The sequence below is a fragment of the Humulus lupulus genome, chromosome 9, assembly GCF_963169125.1.
Source record: "Humulus lupulus chromosome 9, drHumLupu1.1, whole genome shotgun sequence".
In the NCBI taxonomy this organism is placed as follows: domain Eukaryota; kingdom Viridiplantae; phylum Streptophyta; class Magnoliopsida; order Rosales; family Cannabaceae; genus Humulus; species Humulus lupulus.
The window spans coordinates 168,016,462-168,037,934 of NC_084801.1; the positions used below are offsets into that span (position 1 = coordinate 168,016,462).

Consider the following 21,473-nt stretch of genomic DNA (forward strand, 5'->3'; position numbering starts at 1 on the left):
AGTCAATATGCTACCTAAACTATTTGATCTGTTTATGTATTTTAATTTATTATTATTTATAAATTTTGGAGGCCTATATAACCTTCGATAGTCTATTTTACTTCTCTACTTCAAATATAACTTTATTGCCTCCAAATAATCTTATTAAATATGAATATCACGCATGTGACTGTAATATTAAGTTAGCATGCATGCATATAACGGAGCAACCAGACCCCTTAAAAATCTCTCATAACGTGTTCTACGCTGTTGAAAATTCGGGGAATTGGTATGAAAAACAAAGGTTGAATTTGTGTTTGAGAAAATTACATATTTCACTATTTTTGGATATGACAACAAAAAAAATTGAACCAAAATGTTTAAATCTTACCATTTTCATCTTCATTTTACCTTTTTTTTTTGCTTTGCTAATGTAGTATCCCTTCTATATATATTACTGAAATTAAGTATCTCTTTGCCATATTCAAACATAATGTTTTTATCTTATACATTTTACAAAAACTAATCTTGATAACATTTGTACTTTATAAATAGTCTAAAATGACTGTATTATTGTAAAATTAAGGTACAAATGTGGTATAAAATTGGCCCATCATTTTAACAGCCCACTAAAGGCCCAAAAGTTAATAGAAACAAAGAAAAAGCTATCAGATATCTCAACAGGAGAAGTTGCTTCTGCAACGACCGTAGCTCCAACTCTCCTCCAATGGCGACAGTGATCCACCTCTCTTCGATTCACACTTCGATGCCTTCTCTTCGTATATTCTCTGCTCATTCTTCCAGAAATAACCCTAACCTCTCATTCTATTCACAACCCAGACCCTTCTCCCTCACTTTCCCATCCATTTCTCTTAGCCCTTGCACCAAACCCAGACCTCGGGCTTCGGTCATCGCTTTGGCTCTCAAGACCCTTTCGGAGACGGAGGTAGTCGCCGTTCCGGAGAATTCCGATCAAGTCACCGGAAAATTCCCGCCAGATACCGGCGTTTACGCCGTTTATGACGATAACGGTGACCTTCAATTCGTCGGCTTATCGAGGAATATCGCGGCGAGTGTTCTCGCTCATCGGAAATCTGTGCCGGAGCTCTGCCACTCAGTCAAGGTACGGAACCGTTATTATAATACTCTTGGGAAGCTTTTGATTGTTTTTGAATTTATGGTTATGACGGCTAGAAGAAGTACTGAATAGAGTGATTTAGGAATTTCATTGCTGGGATTTGAAGAAAGTTAGCTTTGCAGAACTAGCTGCTAAGCAAAACAAAATTTTGAGTCTTAGACGGCAAGAAAGTAGATAAAGAAGTTGATTATATTGTAGGGAAAGGGTAAATCATGAAATCATGTTACTTGCTTTATTTTTTGGACTGTTCGCTTATGTGACTAGCTTAAGTTTGGTCTAATTATATAATGGAAACTGAAGTGAAAGCATGATTATCTTAGTTTTGAACATTATAGTATACTTTGTTTTAAATAGTTTATAGGTTCCTGTTCCCAAAAGGGCTTGTTCTTTGTGGCTGGAAAGTCTGAAACCAATTGCTTTATCACATAGCGTATTCTATTAGAAACCAACAAAGAGACCAAAAAAAGAAGGCTCATGTTTGGGTAACTATTTTGCAATGTCTTTCTCTTGAAGATTGAAAGGTTGAGAGGAGAAGTAAGATAAAACATTAAAAGAATATTACTCAAATTGGTGAGTGATAAGCATCTGGGGTGTTTAGTAAAGGAGATTCCCTGTCTGTCTCTGAAACTGTTTTGTCTCCTAGGATTGATGCCAAGTGCCGCACGCCTTTTTTTGACCTCTCCTGAAGCCATTGCTTGGTAGTAAACTATAGACTCACTGAATCGAGCTAACTCTCTTTAAGAGGGTATCCCATCACGTTTTATGAGTTCTGTGTGTTATGTAGCATGACCACTGAAGCAATAAACACTCTTTTCAGTGTCTTAGTGGTTAAACATGTGACCAAGAAAGCAGATGATTTTTTTATGCATTTTGTTTAGTAACCATATGACAAGGTGTTTGTATGGTATTAGCAAATAGAAAATTCTTTAGACCAATAAGAATGAGGCTGAGTGATGAATGTTGTGGTTAAAACTCAAAAGAGAGTAGATTTTTTGTATGATAATGGATATTTTATTGTGAAAAACAGTCAGTAGTTACCCATTTGTTAAATTAGCCCAGCTGAGTTTGAACCCCAGTCCTTTCTTACACACAACACACACCCATCCATTTGAGCTAGACTTGAGTGGCATGATAATGGAAATAATGAGTCAAAACTCAGCTAATTATGGTTGTGTTCAAATTTTGCTATATAGGTTGGTGTAGTAGATGAACCAGATAGGGAATCTCTAACTCAAGCTTGGAAATCATGGATGGAGGAGCACATTAAAGCCACTGGAAAGGTACCTCCAGGTAATGAATCCGGTAATGCCACTTGGGCTCGTCAAGCCCCAAAGAAGAAGGCTGATTTACGGCTAACACCAGGCCGCAATGTCCAACTGACAGTCCCGCTAGAGGACCTCATTGATCGGTTGGTAAAGGAGAACAAAGTGGTGGCTTTTATTAAAGGTTCAAGAAGTGCACCACTTTGTGGATTCTCACAAAGAGTTGTTGGCATCCTTGAAAATCAAGGTGTGGATTACGAGAGTGTCGATGTGCTTGACGACGAACATAATCCCGGACTAAGGGAGACACTAAAGAGTTACAGCAACTGGCCTACATTCCCTCAAATCTTTGTTAATGGAGAATTGATAGGGGGTTGTGATATTCTAAGCTCAATGTATGAAAAGGGTGAGCTATCAGATTTGTTCAAAAAGTAGCTCTAAGTTTTTGAGCTGTTTAGGTAGTAATGGTCATTATGGCTAATGAGCTAAAAAAAGGAACATTGAGTCTTAGGCTTGTAATTTGATTTGTGAGCTTTATTTATAAGAATTGAGAAAATAAATGGGGTTGTTAGAGAAATGACTCACTTTGGAAATTTGATTTATTAATTATCATTATTCCTTTGTCACTATGATTTATTATTTATATATTGGTGAAATCAGTCGTTATAAATATATTAGCTTTATTCATTTATTTTTGGGTAGGTAACCATTTGGTACCCTGTTTTTTGCAAAGTATTATTTTGGTACTCTCTGTTTTCAATAATGCTCATATATAGTATACTAGATTTTAAAATCGTACATATTTAGTACTTTAAACTCAAATTTAATTAATAAAATTTTACCAATTTAATCAAATTACGGTCAATTATGTAAGTTCCAAATTTAAATTTAATTACTTAATTATATATAATTGATGACAACTTGATCATATTAACCAAATTTTATCTATTAAATCTGAATTTAAGATATCAAATATATATAATTTTAAAATACAAAATACATTATTAAAACAGAGTTGCAAAAACATAAAGTACAGTAAATTCCCTTTATTTTTCCCTAAACATAAATGTCAACAAATAAAAGAAATTAGAAGGGAAAACCTGTGTTTTAAAAGTCAAACGGGCAAACTGGTGGGGCCTTCTTGTAATATTATGTTTGTTATTTAAGTACGATAAAGTTGGTTGTACAATATAACTTCTCTGCAAAAAGACAAAAATGACATCGTATTGGGTCGGGGGCAATAATAATGAGGGCGTAATCAATTATATTTTTTTGCATAATAATTCCAAATAATTAGGGGCAATAACGTCAATCCAATAATATAATCGGGGGCATTTGAGCAAAATCTGGAAAATTGGATTATCTAATATCTGTTGCAGAATGCGACTTGTAGTTATGCCATTTTCTATCTTTTGATCAACGCAATCGTCAACTTCTTTTCGCCATTGAAATCTTGAAGAAGCTTCTCTTCTCTTCTGTTTCTTTCGTTCTTTTGGAAAAAGGTTTTTTTTTCTTTTTTCTTTCTCTCGTAGTGTGAATTGTGATTTCGATCATGGAGGTGGTTGAAATGGAAAGTGAATCGAATGATGGAGGAGCTGGATTCAAGCTCTACGAGAAGTTGGAATTGCAGGAGTTTCAGCACAAATTCGTGATAAAATCCGTAGAATCTCCTATTCGAGGCTTCTCGATTAGTCGCCTTGACGGGAATATTGAGCCACTTGATGGTAAAGCTCCTTTTTTTCTTTGGTATTAAATTTTCTCTCATAGAATTACTCAAAACAGGTTATGGCTATAACTTGAATCTGGAACTGATTGTTTCTTATTCAAAAACTCTTGGTGTAAGTAAGAAATACTGGTACCAGAAGCCACTCGAAGGGTTTTTTCAAATTTTATCAGAAAATATATTAATTTCATTAAATGCATTGTATATAGCAGCTGATTCTTGTTCTTCAAATCCATCAAAAATTTCTACCATATATGGTGTTGTTGGGACAATCAGACTGTTGGCAGGTATGTAATTGAGTACATTATGTTCTTAGTCTCATTTGCATCGTTCCATTTTCTTTTCAGTTTAATTACTTGTTGGGTTGAGTATGGCATAGACAAAATAAGAACCCACTTTATTTTGCGTTTTTTTAAATTTTTTTTTATTTGCTATATACTCATTTAGGAGCTTTGTTATGAACAAATTGATTTGACATGATCACCGACAGTATTAAATATTGCATTTGTATGTTTTTTTTTGCTAAATATTGTATTTGTATGTTATTGTTCAGTGATAGGCATCGGAATTTTCGTGCCTGATCTTTGTCTTTTGGTGCAGGAACGTATATTATTGTGATCACTTCTCAGAGGGAAGTTGGTCATTTTCTAGGTTTCCCAGTATTTAGGGTAATGTCTATGAAGTTTTTGTCCTGTGATGAGGCTTTGAAGCAAGCAAATTCTGAAGAAGTAAGGTTTTTTTTTTGGGGGGGGTGTCTTTAGAATTTAATGCAAGGCTCTTGGGTCTTGGCTAAAACCTTCTTGCAATGTATTTGACAGAAAAAAGACGAGGCATACTTCTTGAGTCTCTTGAAAACAGTGGAATCAACTCCAGGGCTTTACTATTCTTACGAAACAGATATAACATTGAAGTATATTCTTGTGCCTAAATTTTATTTTACAGAATGTTGTTTAAGTAATTGAATGATTCCCCCTTTTATTGGAATGTTCTTTGGCAATTTATCACTATTATGTCTTCTTGACCTTTCCATCGATTTGATGTACTTTATAATTACTGTCAGCCTGCAGAGAAGACGGAAATTAGCTGAAGGTTGGGCGGCCAAACCCATTTGGAAGCAGGTCAGTTAGATTATTCGGGTTGCTTAGCTGGATGATAAATTGGAAATGCTTTGAGATTTTATGTTAGAATCAAAGTAAAGGCCTACTACACAAAACCTTGTGTGCAGTTTGCTTGGTCTCATCTGTTCTAGATACAAATGAACAAATGCAGTTGTATTAGAGATTTCCAATATTCGGTCATCCTGTCTTCCACTGCCGCAAATGTTTTATTCGTTTTTTACATGATGCTAAGTGAAAGCCTGACCTTTCAGTTTTCCTTTTGTATTTCAGGCTGATCCTCGATTTGTCTGGAACAAGAATCTTTTGGATGAACTTATTGAGCACAAGGTTAGATATTTATTTAATTAGATTACTTTTACTCTCATTACAACATTTTTTTATTCACTAATTCTGAAATTTAATTTTTGGTTGGCAGCTTGATGAATTCGTCATTCCTATAATACAAGGAAATATCCTTATAAGTCTCTAATCCTCGTGTTTAATGTTGCAATCTGTAATATGTTAAGTTTGAGAAATGCATGTTGTTTTCCGTTAACCTAGTCTTAAGCTTCCAGACAGCACAGCTAAAGCTTAAAGAGTTACCTGTAACACTCACACTTATTTCTAGGCGGTGTACCAGGCGTCTAGGTACAATGCTTTGTCAGTTATTGGTTCTTATAGTCATTATTATAAAGAAGTTTCACCAGGTCTTATTGTGGTATAATAAATGGTAATTAGGGACAAGAATGTGGCGAAGAGGAGCCAACCTTGAAGGAGATGTAGCTAATTTTATTGAAACTGAGCAATTGGTGGAAACTAATGGTCTGAGATCTTCATTTATGCAGGTATTTCTAGTGAATCTGATGAAACATCAGATAAATGCCTTTATGCATTGTGTAAGCAGTAGGCATAATGAGAAGCTTAAGTATTATTTTTCTGGGTAGTTATTCCACACATAAATATTTTGGATTAACACACAAGGAATGGATGATACAGTATACATGTATTTTAAGTGTATCTGATGAAACATCAGAAAAATAATTGTGTGCATTGTCGATATTGGGTTACTTTTCTGTAATTTTCATGGGTAATGGTTCTTTCTAATTTTTTGAATTAATGTATGGTACTGCTCTACATGTGCACTATATCTCTCTTTATAGAGTTAGGTTCAATGCTTAAAAGGCAATGCTAATGACTAGGTGAAGTTAAATATGATTCACAACATACATTCTTCACATGATTCTAAACCCAGTCCATATGGAAGTCAGAGTTCTTTAAATGCATTTTTTTTGCAGATTCGAGGTTCAATTCCCCTTCTTTGGGAACAAATTGTTGACTTGAGCTATAAACCACAACTGAGAATTATCAATCATGAACAGACGGTAGATTTTAACTTTGCAAACTTTTATTTATTAGTGTTATTATTTATGTATATTTTTTTTGTTGTTTTTGTGGTTATTATTTATGTATATTTTTTTTTTGTTGTTTTTGTGGTTAGTATTTATGTATATTTTGTTTTTGTGGTTATTATTATTGTTGTTGTCATTGCTATTATTTTTAACATTATTGTTTTCTATTAGTGCAATGATTTCCTTTCTATTGGTTGAATTCTAATTTTTATATAACCTTTTATTCCTGGATTTCTTCTCCTTCCCACAGTCAGAAGTTGTGCAACGCCATTTTCATGATCTCATCCAACGATATGGAGAGACAATAGCTCTAGACCTATGTGACAAAGTACTGTTCTCTTTTTCTTCTCATTTTCACTTTAAACACAACTCGTACTATTATGTTCCGATCCTACTGTTTCTCAGGAAAAGAAAGTTGCTCCATAAGGAAAGAAAAAAAAAACTATTCATGAAATGGGAGCATGGAGCCAACAGGAAATGACTGAAATCTATTTCTTCCTATTTTATTTATTTAAACCATTCTAATACCATTTTGGCTCTGAGATTTGTTAAGATGCTTAATAGTTGCATGTGCCTTAAAGTAAGTCTAACGCTTGATTATGCAATAATTAGAATTATCATCAAATCTTAACTTATGAGTAAGTAACTTTTTCTATTGTAGAAAGGACCTGAAGGACAGCTAAGTGCTGCATATGCTTCTGAAATGGAAAAGCTAGCAGATGTGAGGTGACAATTTATTACTGTTTTACATTATACATTCTATCAATCTAAAGTTTGTTTCCATTTTATATTTCCATCCCATAGTTTCAGTTATCTAGTAAGTCAGAAGAAATTATTGCTTTGTTGTTGTCTTCAACCACATTTACTTAGTTTTTTTATTCTATTGTTCTAAAAATAGATAGTCACTGCATTTAAATTGTAATTCACAGAAGTAATTGGTTATTAATTTACTGCAGTACCAGTCTTATTGAACTTTCTTGTTAACTTATTCACGTCTGCTTGTTTTCTTATTTAATCTTAAAATTTCTTTTTGGTATTGTGTTTTCCATAAATTAATTTAATGGAAAAATCAAAGGTTTAGATTGTTCTTTTATGACTATTGTAAAGTGGAATATCTACTGAGATTATCATGTGCCTAGCCACTATAGGTGAGTAAATATCAATTGGTTCTATGTAATAATATTGAGCAGTTGATATCTGAATTCCTGTGAGTAGCTATTCGATTTTTTACTATACAAGTTGGAGCTCACGTAACCATCCACTTCTACTAACTCCACTCATTCATCTTAATAACAATTGCTTTCTTATTAAAAATTTGATGTAGTCTACAGCTCCAGCTATTGCTTGTTTATAACAATAGGAATGGTGAGGCTTTCTGTATACTTTGTCTTCAACATGATGGATAGTGTAATTTTATTGCAGATATATCTCGTTTGACTTTCACCATATATGTGGAAACTCAAACTTTGATAATCTACAAGTTCTGTTTGATCAAATTTCAGAGGAATTCGAAAAGCAAGGGTAATAAAAAAATGTTGAATCTTTTGTATAAATTTGTACTGGATAAGTATGCCAAATTTGAGGCATACAGCCATCTTTAGTATCACTTTTAATCATTACTATTCTAGTTGAGCAGATACTTCCTCATGGACGCAGAAGGAAACATACTAGTGGAGCAGAAAGGGATTATTAGATCTAATTGCATTGATTGCCTTGATCGAACAAATGTCACCCAGGTTTGTTAGATGTTTTTTTTTTTTCCTATCATAACTTGTACAAAGCGATGCAGTGTCCTGTTTCTATGTTGAAGTATTTTCCTATTAAATTAAATAATAACTTTATTAAACTGACTCCTTATATCGAGTCTGCAGAGTTATTTGGCCCAGAAGTCTTTAAATTTACAATTGCAGAGGATCGAAGTGCTAGATTCTTCTGAGTGCATTTCTAAGTTTGGTGAAGATTACGTGAAATTTAGAACATGTATGAATTCTTCATTTGTAGATTCTAATACCATCTTCTTTTTCAGTTGTTTTTATTTTCTTGCTGGATTTGTTCTAAACTCTTTGTTGGCTGCTTAGGTTGGGCTGAGCAAGGGGATGAGTTAAGTCTTGAATATGCTGGGACTCATGCCTTGAAGGGGGACCTAGTTAGGTAAATCTTAATAACAAAAATAAAAGCCAACATCGAATAACAACCGTTATAGGAAATACTTTTTTATTAAAAAGTATATCTGAATGAAGTAATATTAATTTTCGAATTGTGATATTTATTGGTTGCTTTATATTGCAGATATGGAAAGCAAACTCTAGGAGGACTAATTAAAGATGGCATGAGTGCACTTTCAAGATATTACTTGAATAATTTCCACGATGGGATTCGGCAGGCAAGAACAAGATGTTTTTCATGATTTCAAATATTAGTTGGTCCTCATCTCAGTGAAATAAAGAAATCACTATCAGATGGGTTATTTGATTAAATGGATTATGTTTCTTTTCAGGATGCAATGGATCTCGTCAGTGGCCGGTACACTATTAACAGAAATGGCCCTTCACCCTTCCAGCTTAATGGTTTTGAATCACTGTCTGTAAGTATTCTTTCTTCTTAGATCATTTACATTTATTATGAAAAAATTTGTCAAGAAATTAAGAGAAGTGGCCTACAGGTACAATTCTCCTGGATTTTTTTAAAATCTTTTGTTTCCTTTACAATTGTAAGAATCCTGTTGTTCTTATCCAGTCTTGATACGATATATAGAAACGTTTGCTTTAAGTTAATAGCAAGTTTATGGTTGGCCTATTTTGATTTTTGTCAGTGAAAATTCATTGAAAGTATCATTCATGAAATATTGCAGTATCTCCCAGTTGCATCAGCATTGATAGTTGGAGGTTTGACCCTGACATCTTTCACATTTCAACAAGGTCCAGTTATATTAAGACTTCAGATCCAACTAAAATTCTCATTGTTTAGATTTGATTTTTTTCTTTCTTTCTCTCGCTTAAAGACTTCCTGTGTGTTATATAGCGGGACGACATGCGCAGCAGTTCATGAGTTCTGTGCTGTGGGCTGGAGTGGCTGCTGGAGTGATGGCTGTGATGAAGGCTAATGGAAGACAGTTCTGCTCGAGGCCTCGCTTGTGCGGCCTTCTGTAAGAGATGTAAAAGTAATGGAATCATTTGATGGGTTCCAATTCCATGTTACTTGTGATATAAGTAAGTATAGGTGATCCAATACTTTTAGCCAACTGAACTCTGAAGAAGTAATCATTTGTACTACACTACGTTTTACTCAAACGTACCATGGAAATTGTATATAATGCGAGTAAATTGTTATTGCAAGTCTTTTTTTTCCTTTTCTTTTTGAGTCAAGACCTTTTCACACATTTATTTTTCATCATTTGTTTATGATGACCTTTGTCTTTTCATCTTTATGACTTCCACTTGGAATCAAGAAAATTTATGTTCTCAACTTCTCATCTCTTCCGGTTGTATATAGAGGTCTTTTTATATTATTAATAATTTTGTGGTAGAAATTTTAAAGGATTATTTGCTCCTGAGTTTGCTTTTTTTTTTTTTTATTTACAGAAATAGCAGCACTAATTTTATTTAAAAAAATATGACTTTCCTATGCCGGATTTTAACTTTCCCCCCTTTCCTTTTCATTTTCTACCCATTTTTATGAATTAATAATGATAATAATAATAACAATTTACTATTAGTTGCCGAGTGTCAAGGGTCGCCAACTTGACTCCTCGAATTGACGGAATGTGCGGTATTTGTTAGTACACTTAACTAGCAAGTCAGCCTAAAACTCACACCTGCAGCAAACAAACACAATAGTTAGCTACGATACAAGTCTCGCACATGTAAGGGTAATGACGAAGCATGAGCAAGCTCAAAACAAGTCATTCAAAGATAACATCCCACACAACAGCTAGAGCATACAACATAGGCAAGTGGCACGCGATGACCCAACAAAAGTAACAAACAAGCAATACATAGACCATTAAGAAAACATACACAATGGGACATAGATAAACATCATTTTATTCATATATGACTTTGATAGGGCAAGAAAGTACATAACTTAAGTCCTTATCTGCTGGTGGTCATGGTGCTTCCCTAAGTAACCAGGTCACCTCCCCCTAAGGAGCATTCTAAGGAAATAAAGTATTCCCAGGAATATATATGATTTTCTCCTGGGAGACATACATAATTACAAAAGTGCCCCTGATGTTACTTGGTGCAAGACTTGACTAATGATCAAGCACCAAAACATGCTCTTACATACAAAACATTACTAAATAAAGATCTCTTTTAAAATATCTTAAGCAATATATTACTTTTCTTAGTGAGTAAGAAAACTCAAATATTTTATCTCGGCGGTTAGCTCGAGCATTTTCATTCTGAATAAGGTTTTCTTTATATTGTTGAAATTGAAGTGAATATCTAATATATAATCACCAGATCATATTGAGGTGGAGGTAGCCCAATCTCCCTATTTTAAAAGTTGTAGAGAAATGACAATTTAGACTTTTGATTGCCTAAATTGCCCTTGTTATATAAAAGTCTCTTATTCTTCTATTTCCTCACAATAACGTGATACAAAAGGTGAGAAAAAAACACAAATAAAGAAAGTTGAATAGACCGATAGCATCTCAAGGTGGTTGTCAACATTAATTTCTACAATTTTTTCCGGCAAAAACAAGGTTTAGTTAAGTTTAACTTCTTCCATATTCCCCTCTTCCTCTTCATTGCTTGATTTGTTTTTCTTTTTTGTTTAAAAACAAAAATCCTGCCATATTTTATGTCTTTAGGCCATATCTATTTTTTCCATCCATTCTTCAAATTTTCCGACCATTCTTCTTTGCTGGTATGTTAATATCTATTTTATTATTATTTACTTTGGTATATCATTTTATTTGACTGGTATATCTATTTCCAACACTAATATTAGATGATTTGCCAATATTATTCCAATTTTTTTTCTCTTTTATATGTTGTGAATGTGGGATAATTTCCCAAGAAATATTTAAAGTAGAGTTCATTCTTGAAGGCTTTGTATATGGAGGCATCTCGCTATGCGAAACGCTACTTGCCAAGGACACCTTGCTGAGAAGACCCGATGCGAGACCCTCGTGAAGCTTCCCATGCATCATGCGGAGAGGTCTCTAGACGAAGCCGCCTTGACGAACCTCCCGCGTGCGCCCAAGGACCTGCGCACGGGTCCCCTGAGAAGTCACCCTCGCTATGCGAGGGCCGTGGCGCAAGGGGTCACTACGCGAGACTTGATGCTCGAGGGGCCGAGGTGCTGGGATGGCTCGTTGCGCGAGGGGCCGAGACACGCAGGCATGGATCGCCGCGCGAGGGGCCGAGGCGTTAGGATGGCTCGCTGCGCGAGGGGTCGAGACACGTGGGCGTGGCTCACTGCGCGAGGGGCCGAGGCGCTGGGATGGCTCGCTGCACGAGGGGCTGAGACGCGCAGGCATGGCTTGCTGCACAAGGGGTCAAGGCGCACAAGGGTGGCTCGTTGCGCGAGGGGCCGAGACGTGCAAGGGTAACTTGCTACGAAGACCTCCACATGGCTCTCCGTGCGTCATGCATTGGAATCTTTGGATAGAGGCACCCTTGAGGGCCAGTCTAGCTATGCAGGATCTGGGCTAGGCCCCGTGGGCACCAATATCACCCATCAATGGATTGGCCTGAACACATGTGCATCCCCGATGTTACGAACTCCTCCCATGACAACCAGGGGAAACCCATGTTTAACGCCCAAAATGTGACTACACTAAGCGGTAGTTGTAGTAAGATCGGGCGGTCGATCCACAAGGAGGTAACCTAAAATCAAAAGGTTAGTAGAAAATAGCACAAAAAGTTAGTAACAAGAAGTAAATAAAATTGTAAATGGAAAGATGTTTGAGATTTTGGTATTGTATTTTGATAAAGTGATGAAATGAGATAAGTGAAATAAAGGTAAGATGTAATCAAGAGTTTAAGAAAATGAAAGGTTTCAAGAATCATCCATATGCTTGTTTAGTTACTTGGTTACTTGATTTACAAAAATACACAAGTAAATAGTTCACATCCCAACATTTACTTGGAAAATCTAACATTAAAGTCCATAGTTTTTCTAACAAAAGTTCATTTGAGTTATAAAGTTCTTTACTTTAAAAGCACAATGTTAATCTTATGAAAAATCTAAAAATGACAAAATACCCAAGGGCAATAATGCAATAGAAGATTAGACATAAAATTATGTATCAATATTACTTTTACTAATTAGAAGCACATAGAAAGAGCATGACTAATCCTACATACTATTAGCATAAGTAAATAAAGATAGCAAAATAAAGATAGAGATGAAAGAACATAAATAACTCAAATATATTACATTAAGAACATAGTAAATCAGAGTAGCAAAATAACATCACTTGTATATGGAATCATCCCTAACCTTCCTAGGAAGATTAGGCCATTATGCTCATGATTCTCACAAAATTCTAAGAAGAAAATATGAGAAGAAAGTGAGTGGAAATTTTGCTATAGTTTCTCTATTCTAAAAATTACATACATAATGTGAAGAGAGTGCCCCTATTTATAGATGGAGAAAATGACTAAAAAGTGTTATACCCAAAAATTGGAGAATGCATCCTAGGAGGCTAAGGAGAATGCATCTAGGAGAGTGCCTCCTAGGAGAGCTAAGGGGAGTGGTCCTAGGAGACTCCAAGGAGGATGTGGTCCTGGGAGACCCCAAGGAGGATGTGGTCCTAGGAGACCCCAAGGGTGTGTAGGAGGTAAGCCTCCCAAGGTTTTCTAAGTGTTGGCTCGAACGTGTCCAAGGTAAGTAGCTAAGGAGGAGGAGTCTCATGCAAGAGAATGGAGACTTAGATTTTGATAAGGAGAGCCTATACAATGTTCGATCGGACATGTTTGGGAGATGCTAAAGGAGGTTGCCTCAATGTTGTCCAAGGTGAGGTGCCAAGGAGGTTGCCTCGGACCACCTTGGTCCGAGGAGAAGCCAAGGAGATTGGTTCAAGGAGGAACATGGCATGCTAGAGGAGAGTGCATGTTAGAGGAGAGAAGTGCATCTCCTACCACCATGCACGTTCAACCTACCACCATGCACGTTCAACCTACCACCATGCATATCCTACCACCATGCATGTTCAACCAGCACTTGCATGGGTAGTGAGTAGGAGGTGGACCAACTAGCTAGAGGAGACTAAGTCAGACACAACTTCAACAACATGCGCGGGAATCTCTCATTCTTCCCACAAATGGGGAGTTTGTTACATTTCAAATTTTGAATGTTTATTTGTAATATAAATGTAATAAATATAATAAAATATCCCTATTATAAGGGGATATCAGTTGAGGATCCCAGGCCTATAAATAGAGAGCTTATGGGATGAGAGAGGGGGTTCCTTCTGCTTCTTCTTTCTAGAGAGATAAAATTGGGTCTGTCTATTCTAGAGAGAGAAAGTGCTGAAATTAGAGAGAATTCTTGTATTTTCACAATTTATACTGAAGAAACTCAGTTGGCATAGTCCATCTGATCTTGAGTATAGATTTATAAATCACAACTCTAAGTGGATTAGGCTATTACCGACAATCGGGGCTGAACCACTATAAAAATCTCCTATGTTCTTTATTTTTCTTGCTTATATCGTCTGTTGTCATTTTGATTTCTCTTGAAGGCTTGTCGTATTTGACGTTCTCACGTCGTTGGCTAAAAACGCAGTCAACAAAAAGAAATTAAACAACAAAATGGGGTTTACAAAATAAATCTGAAATATTAATAATAAGATATGATTTTGAAAAATCAAATCTTATTATTAATATTACCCTAGCTATTTTTGTGTATAGTCAAAATGCTCATTTTCTAAAATACCATAAAAACATGAGCTTTAAAGCTCAAAATGGCAATTTTACAAACCCAATACCCACAAAATATGGCTGGTGACACAAGAGGGTTTTGACCAACTTTCAGCCAATGAGGAGGTGCCACATAGGCACTAGCTAGGAGAGGAGAAAACTGGATTTGGGCTGCTGGAAGTTGGGCTTTCATATGCATTTGGGCAGTTGGGTCACGTTGGGAGCTTGCTGAAGGAATGCATTTGGGCATTTGGGCTTTTGGACCTTTGGGCCTTTGGGCCTGGCAGTCCGTTGGAGGGACTATCATGATGGAGGAAATGAGGGAAATAAGGTTGCATGCTTGCTGAGACTTGCTAATTGATGGAGGCTGAAGGAGGCGTTAGATGAAGCTGTTGGCGGCGACGTGGCAGGGCGTGGTTGGCTGGCAGGGAGGCTGGCAGGCGGCTGACAGGCGGGTGGCAGGCAGTGGCTCGGCAGCTCGGCTCGCGTGGCTTGAGCTGGCTACAGTGACTGGAGAGAACAGTGGGCCTGGGCCGAATTCTGGGCCTAATTCCTCAAAATTACCACTTTCTTCATTTTCCTTTTCAATTTTAGCCATTCTTTGTCCTCTCTTTTTTATTAATGTCCAAATGCAATTTATTTCCTGAAAATTAAACATAAATTAAATTAAAATTAATATTTTCAATTATAAAATATATTACAATAAATTCATGAAAATATTAATTAAAACTTAATTTATTTTACACTTTAAAACTAATAAATTTGCATTTTTAAGCACTAATCAACCCACTATACTGTAGATTTGAATTCCCAAGATCAACAAAACTTAGCAGAATGGGAGAAAACTTGGAAAGATGATGTGTCTCGGATATATAAGAAGGACCATTAGTTACAAGGCATGTATAAGAGTACGGGATGTACAATCGTGAGGAGGACAGAGGCGTGGTCCTGACATCCGCATCTGACAAGTAGTGGCGGTACAAACTCGTACGGAGAGTGGAGGCACTACTTGAGCATCCTCGACCATATGCCAGAGTCGACCGTACGATGTCCTACGTTACTACTCTGGCATTGTCAGGGTAGACACCACAATGTCCTGAGCCACTACCCTAGCAATGTACCTGCGTACGTCCTTGTCCCCTGGGACCTACTTGTATCAGGGGCCAATAGAGCCCACCTATAAATAGGCTTCGACCCCTCAGGTTGACAGGTTGGAAAATTCTTTGTATGCACAGGCAATTAAGGAATATATGATCTTTGCTCCATTGTAGTTCTGTATTTTTGCTCTTTCAAGTTCTTTCCATCTTCTTCCTAGCTATCTTTCGCAATATAATTTGAGTTTTCTGACCTTATATCGTTGATGAGTTCTCACCGTCAATAGTTTGGCGCCGTCTGTGGGAAGAACAAGCATCAAGCCAAAGTTCTCTCATCACTTCCAACAAAGAAAAATGCCAAGGCGTTCAAACGCTTACGACAACTACAAGATGTAGAGGTTCACCTGGATGGAGAACAACTGATGGCCTCCAGAAAAGACCCTCCTCCGCCTGAGCATGGAGACATGCCGGAAGAACATCCTCCCCCAAGGGAGGAGAAGGGAGCATCATCCCCGCCTGTCCAGCCCGACAGACGTCGTCCGGAGCCGCCAACGCACTCACGTCCTAAGCCCTCGGTGGCACTACGCTCTGGCCACTAGGACCCGGGTCCCTCAACACGCAGGCCAGGCAAGAGTCCCCGAGTACACTCAGTGAGTTCCAGCTCAAGGACTCACCTCTATGAGGACGAGATTCGTGAGTTACTCAAAAAGGATTGAAGACTGGAAACCACACTAGAAAACATGCAGGAAGTTTTAAACGACCTTCTGCAAGGAAAGTCGAGCATACCCCTTCCAAAGCATAAGGAGAAAGAGCATGAAAGAGGGGAAACCACTGTCCCCGTAGACGATGGTAGAACCTAACTTTCCACCAGCAACACTCCCCAGACAAAGTACCATGAGGGACCTAGGCCAACGAAATACCCCCAAGAGCAAAGACGGAGGGACGACGCTAGTTGTAAGAACGAAGTCGAGGTCACCTCTAAGGAGGCGCCACTTGACCTAAGAGAAAAGCTCAATAGGAGGAGGTCAGAAGTAAGGACGACACCTCCTATGGCCCCACCGAAGGGTAGAGAGAAGAGAAAGGCCAACCCTACCGAGCTGGGGGACTCCTTGCATAAGAGGCGGCAGGAGCTAGACACCGAGATGAGGAGCCTTCGGAGCAAGATCGTCTCGACGTCTGGGGGGCACATTACCGATGAAGAGTTCGACTACAAATCACCCTTCACGCGAGAAACCCAGTTGGAACGGCTCCTGACTAACTTTAAAGAACCTCATATGACCCCATATGAGGGCACCTCAGACCCCAAATACCACTTGGATGCCTTTAACGATTTAATGAAGCTGAGAGGGATCAATAGCAGAGTAAGGTGCCACTGTTTCACGGTCACGCTGAAGGGGCCTGCATACAAGTGGTTTAAGAGGCTGAGGCCGGGGACCATCAGGTCATGGCAGCAACTTTCTGACGAGTTTCTCCAACAACATCATGTTGTACGTGATTATACCCTGCCGAGCACTAGCCTCCCTAATATAAAGCAAGGAGAAGGAGAAAGTTTGAAGAGCTACATCCATAGGTTCAACATGGAGGCGACTAAAGTAGGAAGCCTAACCAGGGGAGAACTCAAGATGGAAATCACGGTTAGAGTGATCCCAGGCAGCAAACTTTGGGATAATATGCTCAAAAGGGAGGTAACTAACTTAGACGATTTCTACGAACTGGCACAAAAGTACATTCGTGTCAAAGATGGCCACGAGAACCTGAAGGCATCACTTATCAAGCCCTCAACCCCTGAAGGTTCGAATGACATAAAAAAGAAAAGGGTGTACGAGGGCCCAAGAGATGACCACCAGAGGAAGCACAAACATGGGGGTAATCCTAGGGAAACATCCCACACCTTCTACACTGACCTAACACATTCTAGGGAGCATATCTTCGTAGCAAATGAGAATCAGGTCCCCTTCAGAAGACCACCACCAATGAAGAGAGATCGGTCAAAGAGAGACCCCAGAAAGTACTGTCAGTATCATAAATACATTGGCCACACCACAGCAGAATGCACTCATCTGAAGGTGGAAATTGAGGAACTCATACGCATGGGGCACTTGAGTAGATACGTCTGAAGAGAAAATGAAAGACCAGATGATAGACCTCCCTCGCCGCAAGCACGAGATGTAGCCCTAGACGTGCAAGGAGAGGTGAGGACGATCTTCGGAGGACCGGGATTCAGAGGAGAAGCGAGAAAGGGGCGAGATGGATACGCCAAGGAAGCCAGACGAAGTCCACCCCCATGCATGCTAAGCTTAGAACAACGACCCCCAAAAAAATTTAAAGGGGAAAACGACTCAATAACCTTCGCCAAAGAAGACGTACAGGGTGTGCATTTTCCACACAATGGCCCCTTGGTGTTAAGTGTTGGTATTGTTGAGAGGATGAACAGAACCCTAATGAACAAAGTAAGATGTTTATTACTACAATCAGGATTAGCTAAAAGTTTTTGGGGGGAAGCTGTTATAACAGGTGCATATTTAGTAAACAGATGTCCCTCAAGTGCAATATATTGTAAAACTCTAGAGGAAATATGGTCAGGAAAACCACCAAATCCGTCTAACCTTAGAGTATTTGACTGTGCAGCTTATGCACACCAAAGTGTGGGTAAGTTAGAGCCTAGGGCTTTAAAGTGTGTCTTCCTAAGGTATCCTGAGGGAACTAAAGGGTGTCAGCTATGGGTTAAAGAAAATTCTGGTTTTAAAACTATTATTAGTAGAGATGTTATTTTCAAAGAAGACATTTTTCCATGTGTTACTAACTCTGTTTCTAGTGCAGATATGTCTTTAAATACTAACCATGCAGGTACCACTATAAATTACCAATCAAAGACAGATCATGCACAAGTTAGAATTCAAGAACCCAACACTGATCAGGTGGAGCCTGTTCAAGTGGAAAATATGCAGGAAATAACTACACAAAATGAACCAGTACAAGAAGAAACAGCACCCGAAGACACAAATTAGGTGGAACCAAACAATGAAGAACAAACAGAAGCATAATCTCTTACAGATTATCAACTAACCTGAGATAAAGCTAAGAGGACATCTAAGACAAACCAGAAATTCAGTTTCAATGCCTGGGAGGAAGTTCTAGCTTATGCTTTTATGAGTGCTACAGGGATATACAGAACAGAACCAACTACCTATGAAGAAGGTATAAAACACAAGGACTCTAGACATTGGATCTAGGCTATGAATGAGGAAATGGCTTCACTAATAAAGAACCAGACCTGGAAATTGGTGTCTAAACCTAAAGGTAAGAGTATAGTGGCATGTAAATGGTTGTACAAGTTGAAAGAAGGCAAAGATGAAAGCAATCCTATAAAGTACAAGGCAAGACTGGTGGCTAAAGGATTTACCCAAAAGGAAGGGATAAACTTTACAAAAAAAATTCTCCAGTAGTTAAGTACAAGACTATAAGGATTATGCTGGGATTAGCTACTCAATACAATCTGGAAGTGGATCAGATGGATGTCACTACAACTTTCTTACATGGTGAGCTAGAAGAGAACATATATATGGAATAGCCCAAAGGTTTTGAAGTTAAAGGAAAGGAAAACCAGGTATGCAAGTCAATTAAATCCTATATGGTCTCAAGCAATCACCTAGGCAATGGAATAAAAGGTTTGATGAATTTATGAGTAAGAAAGGATTCAAAAGGAGCTATTATGATTCTTGCCTATACTACAAAGGGAATAGAATTGAAGAAGCTATTTACTTACTGCTCTACGTAGATGACATGCTCATTATCAGTAAAGAGAGATACAAAGTAGAACTCATGAAGGAATGGCTCAAGTCAGAATTCAAAATGAAGGATCTAGGAGAAGCAACTAAGATCCTAGGGATATGTATCAAGAGGAATAGAGAAAAAGGAGTCCTAACCCTAACTCAGAAAGATTACATATAGAAATCATAGAGAAGTTTGCAATTGTTGAATCCAAAAGAGGGTGTTTTAATATTTATACTCGCAAGTGCACGAATCGTTTCGGAATATAATGTTCATGTAAGTACGAGGTCGAACCCATGGGAGTTGACTAACATCAAAAGAAACTATTTCAAGCAAAGCAAGAAGATTCTAACCTAGTTCCAAATATTTGATGAGATTTTGTTTTAGAAAAATAAAAGACAAGTAATAAAAAGATTAATGATTAAATAGAAAAATGGTTTTCAAATGAGATATGTAAAATAAGATTATTAAGATATTAGATCCACAAAATGCAAGTTCAATAATATTTATAAGTATATTGATTCCCAAGTTTAAATATAGTTGAAATAAATCACACTATATTTTTTTCCAAAATACATTTTCTATTCAAGCACAAGTTACTTTAAAAAATGTAGGATTTTTCTTCACTTATATAAGATATAATTTCTAAGCATTAGTTGTGTTACAACCTAATGAAACTACAAAAAATCAAAGAGATTATGTTTAGGCAAAATATGATACTTATGTTCTAAGACTTAGATGTGAACAATTTAATGAAAAACATTTAATAAAATAATATCATATTTTTGCATAATAAAGAGCTAAGTGTAATATGCTTTAACAATCAATAATAGATGAAAAATGCATATCTTTGATATAAAAATCCATAAACAATGTTACATAAATGGGAAATCAACATACAATAAAAAATACTATCTAGTTACATTTTGCTTCATCATCATCTTAATAATCTTGAAAAAAGATTAGAAGCTCATAACTAGATTGAAATAAAAATTACAAAATAACATACTTGACATGCTCTTCAAAAGATGAAAATGGTAGAGAGAAAGTAGTGAAAAGAAGAGAGAAAAATATGAAGTGTAGAAGAGGTTGAAAAGATGACGAAGAACTCCCCAAATGGTCTTACAAGACTCTATTTATAGGAAAAATATGGAGATTAAATTAATCAAATTAAAATAAATAAATTGATTAATTTAATTGTGTTGGGAAGTGGTAGGATAAATAGAGTAAGTGTAAGAGTATTGGAAAGATGAAATGTTTGGTTGGGTAAAAGATTAGTGAAAAGCTAGGGTAAAAAAAATGAATTAGGAATGTTTATTTAGGTAAGAAAAATGGGGAAGAGTGAATTGATATTTGAGTGAAAAGAAAAAGAAAAAAAAAACATTGGGAAAAGATATGATTTTTAGCTTTTTTTTGGTGGTTGTGTGTTCAGTGAATTCGGTGGTGGGCCGAATGGAGGAAATGGCAGCAGCTGGGGTCCTTTTGGGCATGGGCCTGGCTGTGACGTGGGCCCAGGAAGGAGCTTTGGACTTGCTTTGCTGAAGAGCCAGGCGGCTGGGAGCAGGCTGAAGAAGCACGGCTGGAGCAGGATGGCTATAGGCGCTGGCTTTCTTTGCTGAAGGAAGGAAGTGCATGAAGAGAACTTGGGACAACTGGCGTGGATTGGGGCTTGCTTGTCCGAAGGTGGCTTCGGTGGAGTGTTGATGCTGAGGTGGTTTTGGCGTGGGCCTGGGCTTTGGAAGGCTGCTGGCTAAAGGAAGCAACCGGGCCTTGGTGTGGGCCTGCTGAAGAAGATGGCCTTGCGCCAATTTTTGCTATTTCTTCTTCACAAATGCCAATTTTCTTTCTTTCTCTTTTTTCTTCAAACACAACAAAGATACAACATAATTCCTACACCATAAAAAATTAAATTAAATAACAATCAAATATTTTCAATTATAAATAAATCATATTAATTATTTGAAAATACTTAATTAAAACTTAATTTAATTTATCAATAAAGATCAACAAAATTGCACTTTTATTTTACTTCTAACTAAACTATATTAATTACACATAATTTAAACTACAACATATTATAATAAAATATCTATAAAAATATATAAAAATCTAGAAAATTACAATAAGAC

At 37.1% G+C, this 21,473-nt stretch overlaps 2 protein-coding genes across 2 annotated transcripts; both read left to right on the forward strand.

The window, feature by feature from the left end:
* Positions 1-652: 652 nt before the first annotated feature.
* LOC133801004 (bifunctional monothiol glutaredoxin-S16, chloroplastic) lies at positions 653-3,008 on the forward strand. The gene is made up of 2 exons (XM_062239133.1): positions 653-1,102; positions 2,311-3,008. Exons 1-2 carry the CDS (start codon positions 707-709, stop codon positions 2,812-2,814), a joined length of 900 nt encoding a protein of 299 aa, XP_062095117.1. The 5' UTR covers positions 653-706; the 3' UTR covers positions 2,815-3,008.
* Positions 3,009-3,736: 728 nt separating this feature from the next.
* On the forward strand, positions 3,737-9,960 carry LOC133801005 (phosphoinositide phosphatase SAC8). Its single transcript, XM_062239134.1, has 20 exons — positions 3,737-4,103; positions 4,315-4,389; positions 4,703-4,830; positions 4,921-5,012; positions 5,163-5,220; positions 5,491-5,547; positions 5,636-5,681; positions 5,761-5,847; positions 5,938-6,044; positions 6,495-6,581; positions 6,859-6,936; positions 7,270-7,334; positions 8,031-8,129; positions 8,245-8,344; positions 8,480-8,588; positions 8,687-8,759; positions 8,898-8,991; positions 9,106-9,192; positions 9,460-9,526; positions 9,630-9,960. Exons 1-20 carry the CDS (start codon positions 3,932-3,934, stop codon positions 9,755-9,757), a joined length of 1,809 nt encoding a protein of 602 aa, XP_062095118.1. The 5' UTR covers positions 3,737-3,931; the 3' UTR covers positions 9,758-9,960.
* Positions 9,961-21,473: the final 11,513 nt, after the last annotated feature.